This window comes from Chrysoperla carnea, chromosome 1 (genome assembly GCF_905475395.1).
Source record: "Chrysoperla carnea chromosome 1, inChrCarn1.1, whole genome shotgun sequence".
Taxonomy (NCBI): domain Eukaryota; kingdom Metazoa; phylum Arthropoda; class Insecta; order Neuroptera; family Chrysopidae; genus Chrysoperla; species Chrysoperla carnea.
In genome coordinates, this window is record NC_058337.1 from 134,530,260 (window position 1) to 134,544,117 (window position 13,858).

General features: G+C 31.4%; 1 protein-coding gene across 1 annotated transcript in view; it reads left to right on the forward strand.

Moving 5' to 3' along the window:
* LOC123300882 (26S proteasome non-ATPase regulatory subunit 1) overlaps positions 1-13,858 on the forward strand; it is an 868,403-nt gene that overhangs the window by 10,839 nt on the left and 843,706 nt on the right. Inside the window, exon 9 of the mRNA XM_044883547.1 lies at positions 164-228. Coding sequence (XP_044739482.1) covers positions 164-228 — 65 coding nt within the window. The remainder of the gene's footprint in view (positions 1-163; positions 229-13,858) is intronic.

The following is a 13,858-nucleotide window of genomic DNA, read 5'->3' on the forward strand; positions in this document are numbered from 1 at the left end:
TAATATGACATTATAAGCGAGTTGTTTATGTTAACCGGAGTCATTCTAATCTGATTTAATGATCGAATAAGGATTGTTAATTTAAGTAACTGTAAAACGTTAATTTGGATTCATTTTGTTTTTCTTGTGAAAAAATGATGTAATTAAAAATTTTTATTTACAGGTTTCTGATGTTAATACTGATGTTCGACGAGCAGCAGTTACGGCGCTAGGATTTTTGCTGTTTAGGTAAAATTACTAAAATTCATTGTTTTGTAGGTTTAAGGTTAGATTTTAAGAATATCGTCTCAAGTTTTTTTATTAGTATTTAAGGCATGAGATTAATCCATATAGATTTAAAAATTTTAAAGTATGCCTTGGAGTTGGCATTTTTCATAAAATATCATGCGATGATGATTAACAGACTATGGATTTTTCTCTTATAATTTTCATTTAATGCAATTTTTCTCCCAACAGCTGGTTTGTGAGGTATCTCGTATTTTGGGGGTAAGTATAACGTTTATAGACTGTGATAAATTTTTTAAAGATTATGCTATTTTAGTAGATTGTATGGAACATGTGGAAATTCTCATTTTTCTTCTGAAGTGGATTTAAATGGGAATGTTTTGAAAGAGCCTGAAGAATTTTCCAGATGCTGTTCAATAAATTTGTATGAAAGTAAAAATAAACTTTTTTTTTCTGTTCTTTTGTTTTATTTTATCCATTTTTTTATATCCAAATATTATTAATTCCTGTGTGCACCTTATTTGAATCCTCGTTTACTCCTTTCTTAGATGTGTTTTGTTTTGCCTGAATAATGCAAATTGATTTACGCCTGCTCTTTGATATGCTTTACTATGAATCTTTGAAACCTCCCAAGAACCTGATTTCTGAGTTTTTTGAGTCATCGTTACACTATATTCCCGGTTTTATCAATTTCCAAAGAAAAAAGTTGTTTGTATTTCTTTAGTTTTTTTCTTAGGGTTGCTCCTTAATAAAACTACAAAAATTCGAAAAAAGTTTTTTGTCACCAATTTCGATAAAATTCTGTATCTATGGTAATTTTGCCACATAAAATACAAAAATAAGTTTCATTTGTTGATTGGATGTATATTTTTCGAAATATCGTCAAAAATCCCATAGGACGATCGATTTCTTCGAATTTCGGTCAGTACCATAGAAAATATTCGACAACATTAAAATTAATTTAATTTTTGTAGAATAAATATTATTTATTGCACCTATCTTTGTTTATGGTTACTTGCCAGGCTAGATGGTGATATAAAATATCAGTAGATAAAGCACAAGCGCAAACTGTTTAAGAATAGCAGCGGTTTATAAGGGTTTTTCTCTTCTTATGAAAATGGCAAAAATCGTTTATTTACTTTTCGAAAACCTGAGACTGTTCAAAACCGGAGCGTTGGCGGCAGCCCTAGGCTGATTTGCATAAGGCTTTTATGACCAGCGTTGGATTTTATTTCTTCGAAAACCTGAGACTCTGTTCAAAACCGGTGTGTTGGCGGCAGCCCTAGGCTGATTTGCATAAGGCTTTTATGACCAGCGTTGGATTTTATTTCTTCGAAAACCTGGGACTCTGTTCAAAACCGGAGCGTTGGCGGCAGCCCTAGGCTGATTTGCATAAGGCAATTATGGGCAGCGTTAGATTTTATTCGGAGTACCAACTTCTTGAAGAAATAATGTAAAAACTTAAAAAAAATTGAAATAATTGAATGTGTCAAGGGCATAAGTACATGGTAGGTAAGTCTTAAATGACATACTGAAGAGTGAAGCATAGCATGCAAAACCATTATCATTCCTGAAAAAGTGAAATCATATTTACAATTCAACTTGACCTTTCTCTAATTTTATAATTGAAATACAATACAGAAATACATGAATAGACACGTTCTAAGAATGGAAAATAAATTTAACCTCTTCACTACTGACTTATTTGAAAAATTAGACCCTCATTGACAACTTTTGTACAATATTTTGTGCATAAACTTTAATGTACACAATTTAATGAGAAACGAGATCAAACTTGAAATATCATACTAAATTTCAAAGGATAGATACTTACGAATAAGAATTGTCACTATTCACAGTTTTTTGGTATTATTATAAAAAGTTGTACTTGTTGAAAACAGCCCAATTGTGTTAGTGTTCTGAGAGTTCATGCTTTGTTTATTTTATTTGTGTTTTTCATTCTTTTTTCGTGGAAATTTTGATTAATTTTTGAGAAAAATTAATAGTTAAATATTTAACTAATTGAAATATAATAGGTAAGTTATCTTTTATAAATTTTTCATGGACGAATTTTCAATGTAAAATTGATGTACAATATTTTGTACATTGGTTATGAATAGTTGTTATATCTGACAGTTTATTGTTTTATGTCATATAGATTCCATACGTGCCATGGCCAATCAACAATTAACTTCGTCTGAAATTTTACAAATTTTAGAAGCTGATGATGTGTCTGATATTGAAATGTTAGAGGACGATGAAGATTTTGACGACGAAATAAATGACTTAGATATTATGAATGATGAATATTTAATTCGCCAAAATATCGTAAGAGTAGGAGCTGATGTTGTTCGTAACAATGAGCGTGAAAATCTCAATGATTTTGAAGAAGATATTCCCGAAGATGAACCCAACCAAGAAAATTCCGATCCAAATACTCCATCAACTTCAAAATCAAAGACAAAAATATATTGGCGAAACAAAAACTTCACCAGAAAGAGTTGTATTTTGCTGGCTGAAATCGATGAGGAAATCGAATTATTGTCACCAATACAATACTTTTCAAAATATATTACTGACGAGCTTTTTGAACAAATGGAAATGTATACGAATATGTACACTGTTCAAAAAGGACATACGAGATTTAAACATTGCAGTGCAAAGGAACTGAAAATACTTTTTGGTCTACACATAGCAATGGGATCACTAAAATTTCCTCGTATAAGCTTATACTGGGATACGAGCCTATGTGTTGATTTTTTCACAAAAAACATGACACGAAATCGATTTTACGAACTCCGGAATAATTTGCACTTGGTGGATAATTTGGCAAAAGGTACTAATACCGACAAATTTTATAAAGTGCGGCCCATTTTCGATTGTATTAAAAAAAGAATGTTGGAACTGGAATTAGTACAAGAAGTGTGTATAGACGAACAAATAGTGCCTTTCAGAGGACAGCTTTCCATGAAGCAATACATTAAAGGAAAACCAAACCCATGGGGCGTAAAACTGTTTTTATTATGTTCCAAAAGCGGCCTTTGTTATGATTTTATTTTATACCAGGGATCTACAACCGGTCTTGATGAAAAGTCCTTAAAAATGTACGGTTTTGGTGCTACGGTTGTCTTACAGTTAGCAAAAAGGCTTGACAACAAAGGCTATTATCTATATTTTGATAATTATTTCTCGTCATACACACTTTTACGAGAATTAATATCTAAAAACATTTACGCAGCATGTACAGTTCGGGTAAATCGGTTTCAAAACCCTCCGTTCCTTGTTGATAAAAAAGAAGAAAGAGGACATTCGCAAGAAATTTGCAATAAAGAGGAAGACGTAGTCCTTGTGAAATGGAAAGACAATCGAAGTGTTGTCCTTGCTTCAACTTTTGTTGGGATAGGTGAAGAAGATACGGTGAAGAGATGGGATAGCAAAGAAAAAAAGTATATTCAAGTTACTAGACCAGAAATTGTTAAAAAATACAATAACGGAATGGGGGGAGTCGATCTTATTGATAGACTGATCAGTCTTTATCGCATTTATATAAAATCGCGAAAATGGACATCAAGAATGATATTTCATGCAGTGGATTTGGCTATAACGAACTCATGGATCGAGTATCGAACAGATGCCATGAAACTACAAATGCCAAAGAAAAATATTTTGGATCTTTTACATTTTAGAATGAGGATTGCGGAATCGTTAGTAAAAGTAGATTCTACATTTGTTGGGCGTAGGAAAGGACGACCATCTTCTCGTGCTTCGACAAAATCAAGATCCGCAACGCCAGATTTTATTTTACATAGTCCTGAACCAATTCCTGGACCATCGAATCAATTACCAGAAGTTCCAGAAGTTCCTGAACCGGGTCCTTCAAAAAAAAGAAAAATTGAAAATCGACCGATAGACGAAGTGAGAATGGATACGGTTGACCATTTGCCTATCCATGACGGAAAAAATGCTCCAACACGATGCAAAGCAAAAAAATGTTTGGGAAGAACATTTTTTAAGTGTGTCAAATGTGAAGTACATTTGTGTATAAACAGGGAAAAAAATTGTTTTTTGGAGTACCATCAATAGTTAAAAATAATTATACTTTGAAATAAAAAATAAAAATAAATCATTGATTAACTGTTGTTATTATTTTATTACGTTCCACAACCAATGTACAATAAATTGTACATTCCAGAAAACTCACAATAAAAGGAAAATTTTTTTTTTCTGTTGTTATTTCGTCAAATGAAAGTATTTTATGAAATCTTTTCACGAAAAATATTTTTTTACTACTCGGCGTTCAAAGTTGGGTTTACCGTACCATAAATTTTTATGTACAATATATTGTACATCAGTAGTGAAGAGGTTAAAGGAAAAAAAATCGAATAAGCATTTTTTTTTCTTCTCTCCATCACATTATTAGCATTTTTTAGTAGGTAGTGGCAGTATAATGTTATACATTCCAACAGGTCCGGATTAACCTTTACGGTTTTTATGTTTACTCTTTTTGATCTGAGCTCTTGGTCTGTAATTTAAAAAAGGTTTTTTTTTGGAAAGGGAATTTCCTCTTTAGGGAGTACTAAATAGAGTGTTATAAACATCATCGCATTTAGTGGTTCGGTTGCGCGTCTAGTCAATTTGTATGATGTAATTTTAAGGGAATTTGAACTGCCATTTACCGCAAAAAAGTACATTCACTGTACTTGCACAAACAGGTCTACCTTAAAAAAAATTCTTCTTCTCATTCTTCTTCTCATAGAATCATTTTTTTAGTAGGCACCATCGTGATACTTCATGCTTTGCAGGCTGCCGTTCATAAACTACGTCATGCTAATTTTCGCCATTTTTAACCCCTCTTCTCGTTTTCACGTTGTGCCACCCTGTGCGACCTCCTATAAATATTACATAACGAAAACTAGACCCCCCTCCCTCTATGAAGTAAATATGACAAGTTGTATTAACACACACAATATGAATGACTTTCTATCGTTAAAGATCAAATTCTATGTCTTTGTAAGATTACTCTCTTCAAATAAAACAATTATTTTACTCGAGCTTCGTTTTTTCCTAAAACGGTGTTGTTGAAGAAATATTAAGCTGAGGAAATTAAAATGGGACACCCTATATATACAATTAGATTTTATTTTAGGACTTTTAGAAAACCTAGTCCATCTCTGTACAAGGACAGTAAGGATAATGTTACACATTCAAGGTATTATGACGCATATTCTCGTTACTAAATATTTTATGAATTATCCAGAGCTTAGTATCGTTATAATAAATCTTTTCACATTTAATTATAAATTTTCCTCTTTTTTTAATTGCTTGTGTTTAAAAATTTATAATAAAAATGTAGTAAGTACTTCTGGATTATATTTCTCTGTATTTATTTATATGAAAAGAATTTTTAACGAACACACTTTTTATAAGAAATACACACGCATTGTTTGAATGAAAAAGTCAACAAGTTTTTTTATGTTACCTAAATAAATACACAGGTCATTTTCACATAATTTGGAGATCTCGTTTAGTAACCTCCTTTGATAGAGACGTTGTAGTAAGCTTGTAGTAACCACAGGGCCGAAATGAGGATACATAGCGCCGGTGGCAGGTATTTAAGTTGCGCATTATTAAATCGGAGTGGGCTGTAACGATTTTGATGAAAATTCGTATATTGTTAGTATTTAACATAATAATAAGATCGGATCAAAGTTGCCTATGTTATCAAAAAAATCAAATTTTTGAACTTTATGACATCATCAAAATCCAAAAAATTTAATTTTGCTCTATCACATCCAAACTTTATCCAATTTGGATAAACCAAGTATGTAATTCTACTAAATTTGGATCATTCTTTCCAAATTTCTTATCAAAATTAACCTAGCATTATTAGATTTCAAGAAAGTGGAGGTCTGGTACCGGAATTAAGCACATATGCGATAGCTAGCAAAAAACTGACATGACAGCTGAAAAGAATGATCCAAAATTAGTGGGTTTCAAAAAAAATTCCAATAAGATCGGATCAAATTTGCCTATGTTATCAAAAAAATCAAATTTTTGAACTTTATGACGTCATCAAAATCCAAAAAATTTAATTTTGCTCTAACACATCCAAACTTTATCCAATTTGGATAAACCAAGTATGTAATTCTACTAAATTTGGGTCAAAATTTCCAAAAATGATCAAAATTAACCTAGCTCTATTAGATTTCAAGAAAGTGGAGGTCTGGTCCCGGAATTAGGCACATATGTGATAGCTAGCAAAAAATTGACATGACAGCTGAAAATAATGATCCAAAATTAGTGGGTTTCAAAAAAAATTCCAATAAGATCGAATCAAATTTGCCTATGTTCACAAAAAAAATCAAATTTTTGAACTTTATGATGTCATCAAAATCCAAAAAATTTTACTTTGCTCTATCACATCCAAACTTTATCCAATTTGGATAAACCAAGTATGTAATTCTACTATTTTTGCGTCATACTTTCCAAAAATGATGATCAAAATTAACCTAGCTTTATTAGATTTCAAGAAAGTGGAGGTCTGACCCCGGAATGAAGCACATAAGCTAGCGATAAACTGACATCACAGCTGAAAGGAATGACCTTAAAATAGTGGGTTTCAAAAAAAATTCCAATAAGACCGAATCAAGTTTACCTGTGTTATCAAAAAAATCAAATTTTTGAACTTTATGACGTCATCAAAATCCAAGAAATTTAATTTTGCTCTATCACATCCAAACTTTATCCAATTTGGATAAACCAAGTATGTAATTCTACCAAATTTGGGTCATAATTTCCAATTTTGTTATCAAAATTAACCTAGCTCTATTAGATTTCAAGACTGTAGAGGCTTGAAACCGGAACTAAGCACATATGTGATATGTGCTTCTCTTGACAGTGATCAGTTGACGCTGATTCCCTTGGCAGTGGCTCAACCTACATATGTATTTTTAAAGGTTTGTGAAGATGGCACCCCCATGACCGAATTTTACGTTCATTGTGAGCTTAATCGTTTGACCATCGTAGGACCACTTTTGACCACCCTCAATTTTCGTTTGACCACCCTCCGTTCGGAAAATATTCACGATTCAAAATTTTATTTCTCGTAGCCTCCACCATAACCATCATAGGGAAAATAACATGGTAGCACCCCAATGAACGAAATTTAATTTAATTGTGAGCTCAATTGAAAAAAATATCATAATTACTATTTCAAAGTGAAAAAGTGCAAATTTTCTACCTTAATCGTTGGACCATCGTAGGACCACCCAGGAATATTAACAAAAATCGTTAGACCACCCTCCGTTCGAAAAATATTTAGAAAAAACAATTTTTTTTTAACGAAAAAACGTTCCCTCCACCATCCAAAGATTGTAATAACGACAAAAACATAAAAATCGATTTTCTACTAAAGGAGTGAAAAATTTATAGATTTTTTCATCTAAATCCATTCAAAATCGTAGGACCACTTTTGACCACTAACAATTTCGTTTGAACACCTTCTTCGAAAAAAAATTCCAAAAACGATTTTTTTTTTAACGAAAAAAAATGAAAAGTGAATTTTTATATAAGCAGCTCGAATTCTGGGGTGTTTTTGATGTTAATTGTTCACGAATCGTAGGACCACCCCGAAATATTAACAAAAGTCGTTTGACCACCCTTCGTTCGAAAAATATTTAGAAAAAACAATTTTTTTTTAACGAAAAACAATAAAGGCTGGATTCTAATGAATTACTACAAATTTTGGGGTGTTATTGTGCTCAATCGTTCGAGAATCGTAGGACCACCCAGGAATATTAACAAAAATCGTAAGACCATCCTCCGCTCGAAAAATATTTAGAAAAAACAAATTTTTTTTAACGAAAAAACGTTCCCTCCACCATCCAAAGATTGTAATAACGACAAAGACATAAAAATCGATTTCCTACTAAAGGAGTGAAAAATTTATAGATTTTTTCATCTAAATCCATTCAAAATCGTAGGACCACTTTTGACCACTCACAATTTCGTTTGAACACCTTCAGTTCGAAAAAAAATTCCAAAAACGATTTTTTTTTTAACGAAAAAAAATGAAAAGTGAATTTTTATATAAGCAGCTCGAATTCTGGGGTGTTTTTGATGTTAATTGTTCACGAATCGTAGGACCACCCCGAAATATTAACAAAAGTCGTTTGACCACCCTTCGTTCGAAAAATATTTAGAAAAAACAATTTTTTTTTAACGAAAAACAATAAAGGCTGGATTCTAATGAATTACTACAAATTTTGGGGTGTTATTGTGCTCAATCGTTCGAGAATCGTAGGACCACCCAGGAATATTAACAAAAATCGTAAGACCATCCTCCGCTCGAAAAATATTTAGAAAAAACAAGTTTTTTTTAACGAAAAAACGTTCCCTCCACCATCCAAAGATTGTAATAACGACAAAGACATAAAAATCGATTTTTTACTAAAGGAGTGAAAAATTTATAGATTTTTTCATCTAAATCCATTCAAAATCGTAGGACCACTTTTGACCACTAACAATTTCGTTTGAACACCTTCAGTTCGAAAAAAAATTCCAAAAACGATTTTTTTTTTAACGAAAAAAAATGAAAAGTGAATTTTTATATAAGCAGCTCGAATTCTGGGGTGTTTTTGATGTTAATTGTTCACGAATCGTAGGACCACCCCGAAATATTAACAAAAGTCGTTTGACCACCCTTCGTTCGAAAAATATTTAGAAAAAACAATTTTTTTTTAACGAAAAACAATAAAGGCTGGATTCTAATGAATTACTACAAATTTTGGGGTGTTATTGTGCTCAATCGTTCGAGAATCGTAGGACCACCCAGGAATATTAACAAAAATCGTAAGACCATCCTCCGCTCGAAAAATATTTAGAAAAAACAAATTTTTTTTAACGAAAAAACGTTCCCTGCACCATCCAAAGATTGTAATAACGACAAAGACATAAAAATCGATTTTCTACTAAAGGAGTGAAAAATTTATAGATTTTTTCATCTAAATCCATTCAAAATCGTAGGACCACTTTTGACCACTCACAATTTCGTTTAAACACCTTCAGTTCGAAAAAAAATTCCAAAAACGATTTTTTTTTTAACGAAAAAAAATGAAAAGTGAATTTTTATATAAGCAGCTCGAATTCTGGGGTGTTTTTGATGTTAATTGTTCACGAATCGTAGGACCACCCCGAAATATTAACAAAAGTCGTTTGACCACCCTTCGTTCGAAAAATATTTAGAAAAAACAATTTTTTTTTAACGAAAAACAATAAAGGCTGGATTCTAATGAATTACTACAAATTTTGGGGTGTTATTGTGCTCAATCGTTCGAGAATCGTAGGACCACCCAGGAATATTAACAAAAATCGTAAGACCATCCTCCGCTCGAAAAATATTTAGAAAAAACAAATTTTTTTTAACGAAAAAACGTTCCCTCCACCATCCAAAGATTGTAATAACGACAAAGACAAAAAAATCGATTTTCTACTAAAGGAGTGAAAAATTTATAGATTTTTTCATCTAAATCCATTCAAAATCGTAGGACCACTTTTGACCACTCACAATTTCGTTTGAACACCTTCAGTTCGAAAAAAAATTCCAAAAACGATTTTTTTTTCAACGAAAAAAAATGAAAAGTGAATTTTTATATAAGCAGCTCGAATTCTGGGGTGTTTTTGATGTTAATTGTTCACGAATCGTAGGACCACCCCGAAATATTAACAAAAGTCGTTTGACCACCCTTCGTTCGAAAAATATTTAGAAAAAACAATTTTTTTTAACGAAAAACAATAAAGGCTGGATTCTAATGAATTACTACAAATTTTGGGGTGTTATTGTGCTCAATCGTTCGAGAATCGTAGGACCACCCAGGAATATTAACAAAAATCGTAAGACCATCCTCCGCTCGAAAAATATTTAGAAAAAAAAAAAAAATACAGTCGAATTGATAACCTCCTCCGTTTTTGTTTGAAGTCGGTTAAAAAACAAATTTTTTTTAACGAAAAAACGTTCCCTCCACCATCCAAAGATTGTAATAACGACAAAGACAAAAAAATCGATTTTCTACTAAAGGAGTGAAAAATTTATAGATTTTTTCATCTAAATCCATTCAAAATCGTAGGACCACTTTTGACCACTCACAATTTCGTTTGAACACCTTCAGTTCGAAAAAAAATTCCAAAAACGATTTTTTTTTTAACGAAAAAAAATGAAAAGTGAATTTTTATATAAGCAGCTCGAATTCTGGGGTGTTTTTGATGTTAATTGTTCACGAATCGTAGGACCACCCCGAAATATTAACAAAAGTCGTTTGACCACCCTTCGTTCGAAAAATATTTAGAAAAAACAATTTTTTTTAACGAAAAACAATAAAGGCTGGATTCTAATGAATTACTACAAATTTTGGGGTGTTATTGTGCTCAATCGTTCGAGAATCGTAGGACCACCCAGGAATATTAACAAAAATCGTAAGACCATCCTCCGCTCGAAAAATATTTAGAAAAAACAAATTTTTTTTAACGAAAAAACGTTCCCTCCACCATCCAAAGATTGTAATAACGACAAAGACATAAAAATCGATTTTCTACTAAAGGAGTGAAAAATTTATAGATTTTTTCATCTAAATCCATTCAAAATCGTAGGACCACTTTTGACCACTCACAATTTCGTTTGAACACCTTCAGTTCGAAAAAAAATTCCAAAAACGATTTTTTTTTTAACGAAAAAAAATGAAAAATGAATTTTTATATAAGCAGCTCGAATTCTGGGGTGTTTTTGATGTTAATTGTTCACGAATCGTAGGACCACCCACCACCCCGAAATATTCACAAAAATCGTGGGACCACCCTTCGTTCGAAAAATATTTAGAAAAAACAATTTTTTTTTTAACGAAAAAAATGAAAAATGAATTTATATATAAGCAGCTCGAATTCTGGGGTGTTTTTGATGTCAATTGTTCACGAATCGTAGGACCACCCAGGAATATTAACAAAAATCGTAAGACCACCCTCCGTTCGAAAAATATTTAGAAAAAACAATTTTTTTTAACGAAAAAACGTTCCCTCCACCATCCAAAAATTGTAATAACGACAAAAACAAAAAAATCAATTTTCTATTAAAGGAGTGAAAAATTTATAGATTTTTTCATCTAAATCCATTTAAAATCGTAGGACCACTTTTGACCACTCACAATTTTCGTTTGACCACCCTCAGTTCGAAAAATATTTACAAAAAACGATTTTTTTTTTAACGAAAAAAAATGAAAAATGAATTTTTATAGAAAATGAATTTTTATATAAGCAACTCGAATTCTGGGGTGTTTTTGATGTCAATTGTTCGCGAATCGTAGGACCACCCCGAAATATTCACAAAAATCGTTTGACCACCCTTCGTTCGAAAAATATTTAGAAAAACAATTTTTTTTTAACGAAAAACAATAAAGGCTGGATTCTAATGAATTACTACAAATTCTGGGGTGTTATTGTGCTCAATCGTTCGAGAATCGTAGGACCACCCAGGAATATTAACAAAAATCGTTAGACCACCCTCCGTTCGAAAAATATTTAGAAAAAACAAATTTTTTTTTTAACGTAAAAACGTTCCCTCCTCCATCCAAAGATTGTAATAACGACAAAAACATAAAAATCGATTTTCTACTAAAGGAGTGAAAAATTTATAGATTTTTTCATCTAAATCCATTTAAAATCGTAGGACCACTTTTGACCACTCACAATTTTCGTTTGACCACCCTCAGTTCGAAAAATATTTACAAAAAACGATTTTTTTTTAACGAAAAAAAATGAAAAATGAATTTTTATAGAAAAATGAATTTTTATATAAGCAACTCGAATTCTGGGGTGTTTTTGATGTCAATTGTTCGCGAATCGTAGGACCACCCCGAAATATTCACAAAAATCGTTTGACCACCCTTCGTTCGAAAAATATTTAGAAAAACAATTTTTTTTTTAACGAAAAACAATAAAGGCTGGATTCTAATGAATTACTACAAATTCTGGGGTGTTATTGTGCTCAATCGTTCGAGAATCGTAGGACCACCCAGGAATATTAACAAAAATCGTTAGACCACCCTCCGTTCGAAAAATATTTAGAAAAAACAAATTTTTTTTTAACGTAAAAACGTTTCCTCCTCCATCCAAAGATTGTAATAACGACAAAAACATAAAAATCGATTTTCTACTAAAGGAGTGAAAAATTTATAGATTTTTTCATCTAAATCCTTTCAAAATCGTAGGACCACTTTTGACCACTCACAATTTTCGTTGGAAAACCCTCAGTTCGAAAGATATATAAATATTAAAGTCATAATCATCTAATCGTTTGACCATCGTTGGACCAGTGTAGAAAAACCTCAAAATTCGTTACCACAAACCACAAACTTTATTGGACCACTCTTAGTTTAAAGAATTCTGGTGGTGAAAATTGATACTTTATATTCTTATATTTTATTTATATCATATGTAGGGATGTTAATGAATTCAGTTTAGATTGAAATTAATTATTTAGTGAAAAAATAATGTTCGGAAAAACTAGTTATATTTATTTACACTAATTATCTATATTACGATAAAAGTTAAGCAACAGCAATAATTAGTATTAAAAATTTGAATTTATGGTGGTTTTTTTTTATTACTTTTTACAATTAAATCAACCAATGTATTTCATAAACGAAAGACTATAAGAATTACTTTTTATAAAATCCATTAAGTTAAAAGGAAAAAGATAATCTTTTGCAATTAAATTATCAAAAATGCTTTATAAACGCAACAATCTATGAACGTTTTCTTTAAAAAAATTTTAAAAAGAAGGTTCCAGTTTGTTAGTCATTTCCACACCACCTTCGAGGTAGACTTATTAAATTTTTACACATACATATTATTACATAATACATAGGATAGGTGTCTATTAAAAACATCAAAAAAAATAATCTAATCAACAAGAATCAATAATGTATATTAAGAATCTAGCATAGCAAACATGCTCAGACTCTCTTTGTTCCTGATATCTTCCAGATTTCCAGTCAGAGCAATCTGGTTTACCACTCGTTTAACAGATGCTTTGTCATCCATTTCAATCACACCATTTAATCCTCTTTCGTTCAATAACTCATTCAGCACACTCATTGTTCTGTCATTTATACATGTTATTTGCAACCTTTTATCAGAGTTAATTATTCTATTACGATAATTGATAGCTTTTTCAATACAGAGATATTGAACGTTCCTAACTCCAAGCTCTAGGTTAACTGCAGAGTTTGGCGTAGATTTAGATACACATAGTAATTCTTTATAGAAATTATGCAGGACACATTAATTTTTTTAAACTGGTTGTTGTAGTTGTTACAATTTGTGGTCCACACTTCACTTCCTTAGGTTAAATTAGGTAATACCAAAGCATTGCACATTTTCACAATCACATTTACTGGAAAATTCTCATATTTGTACACATACCGTCTTATATAAATTAATGTTCTTTTGGATGTATCTCTCATTCGCTCCACATGCTCATTCCAACTTCCATTCCCAGATAGCACCACTCCCAGATACTCAAAGTTCCTAACATTCTCAATCATTTGCTCTTTATACATCCATACCTCATTGGCGCCACGCTTCC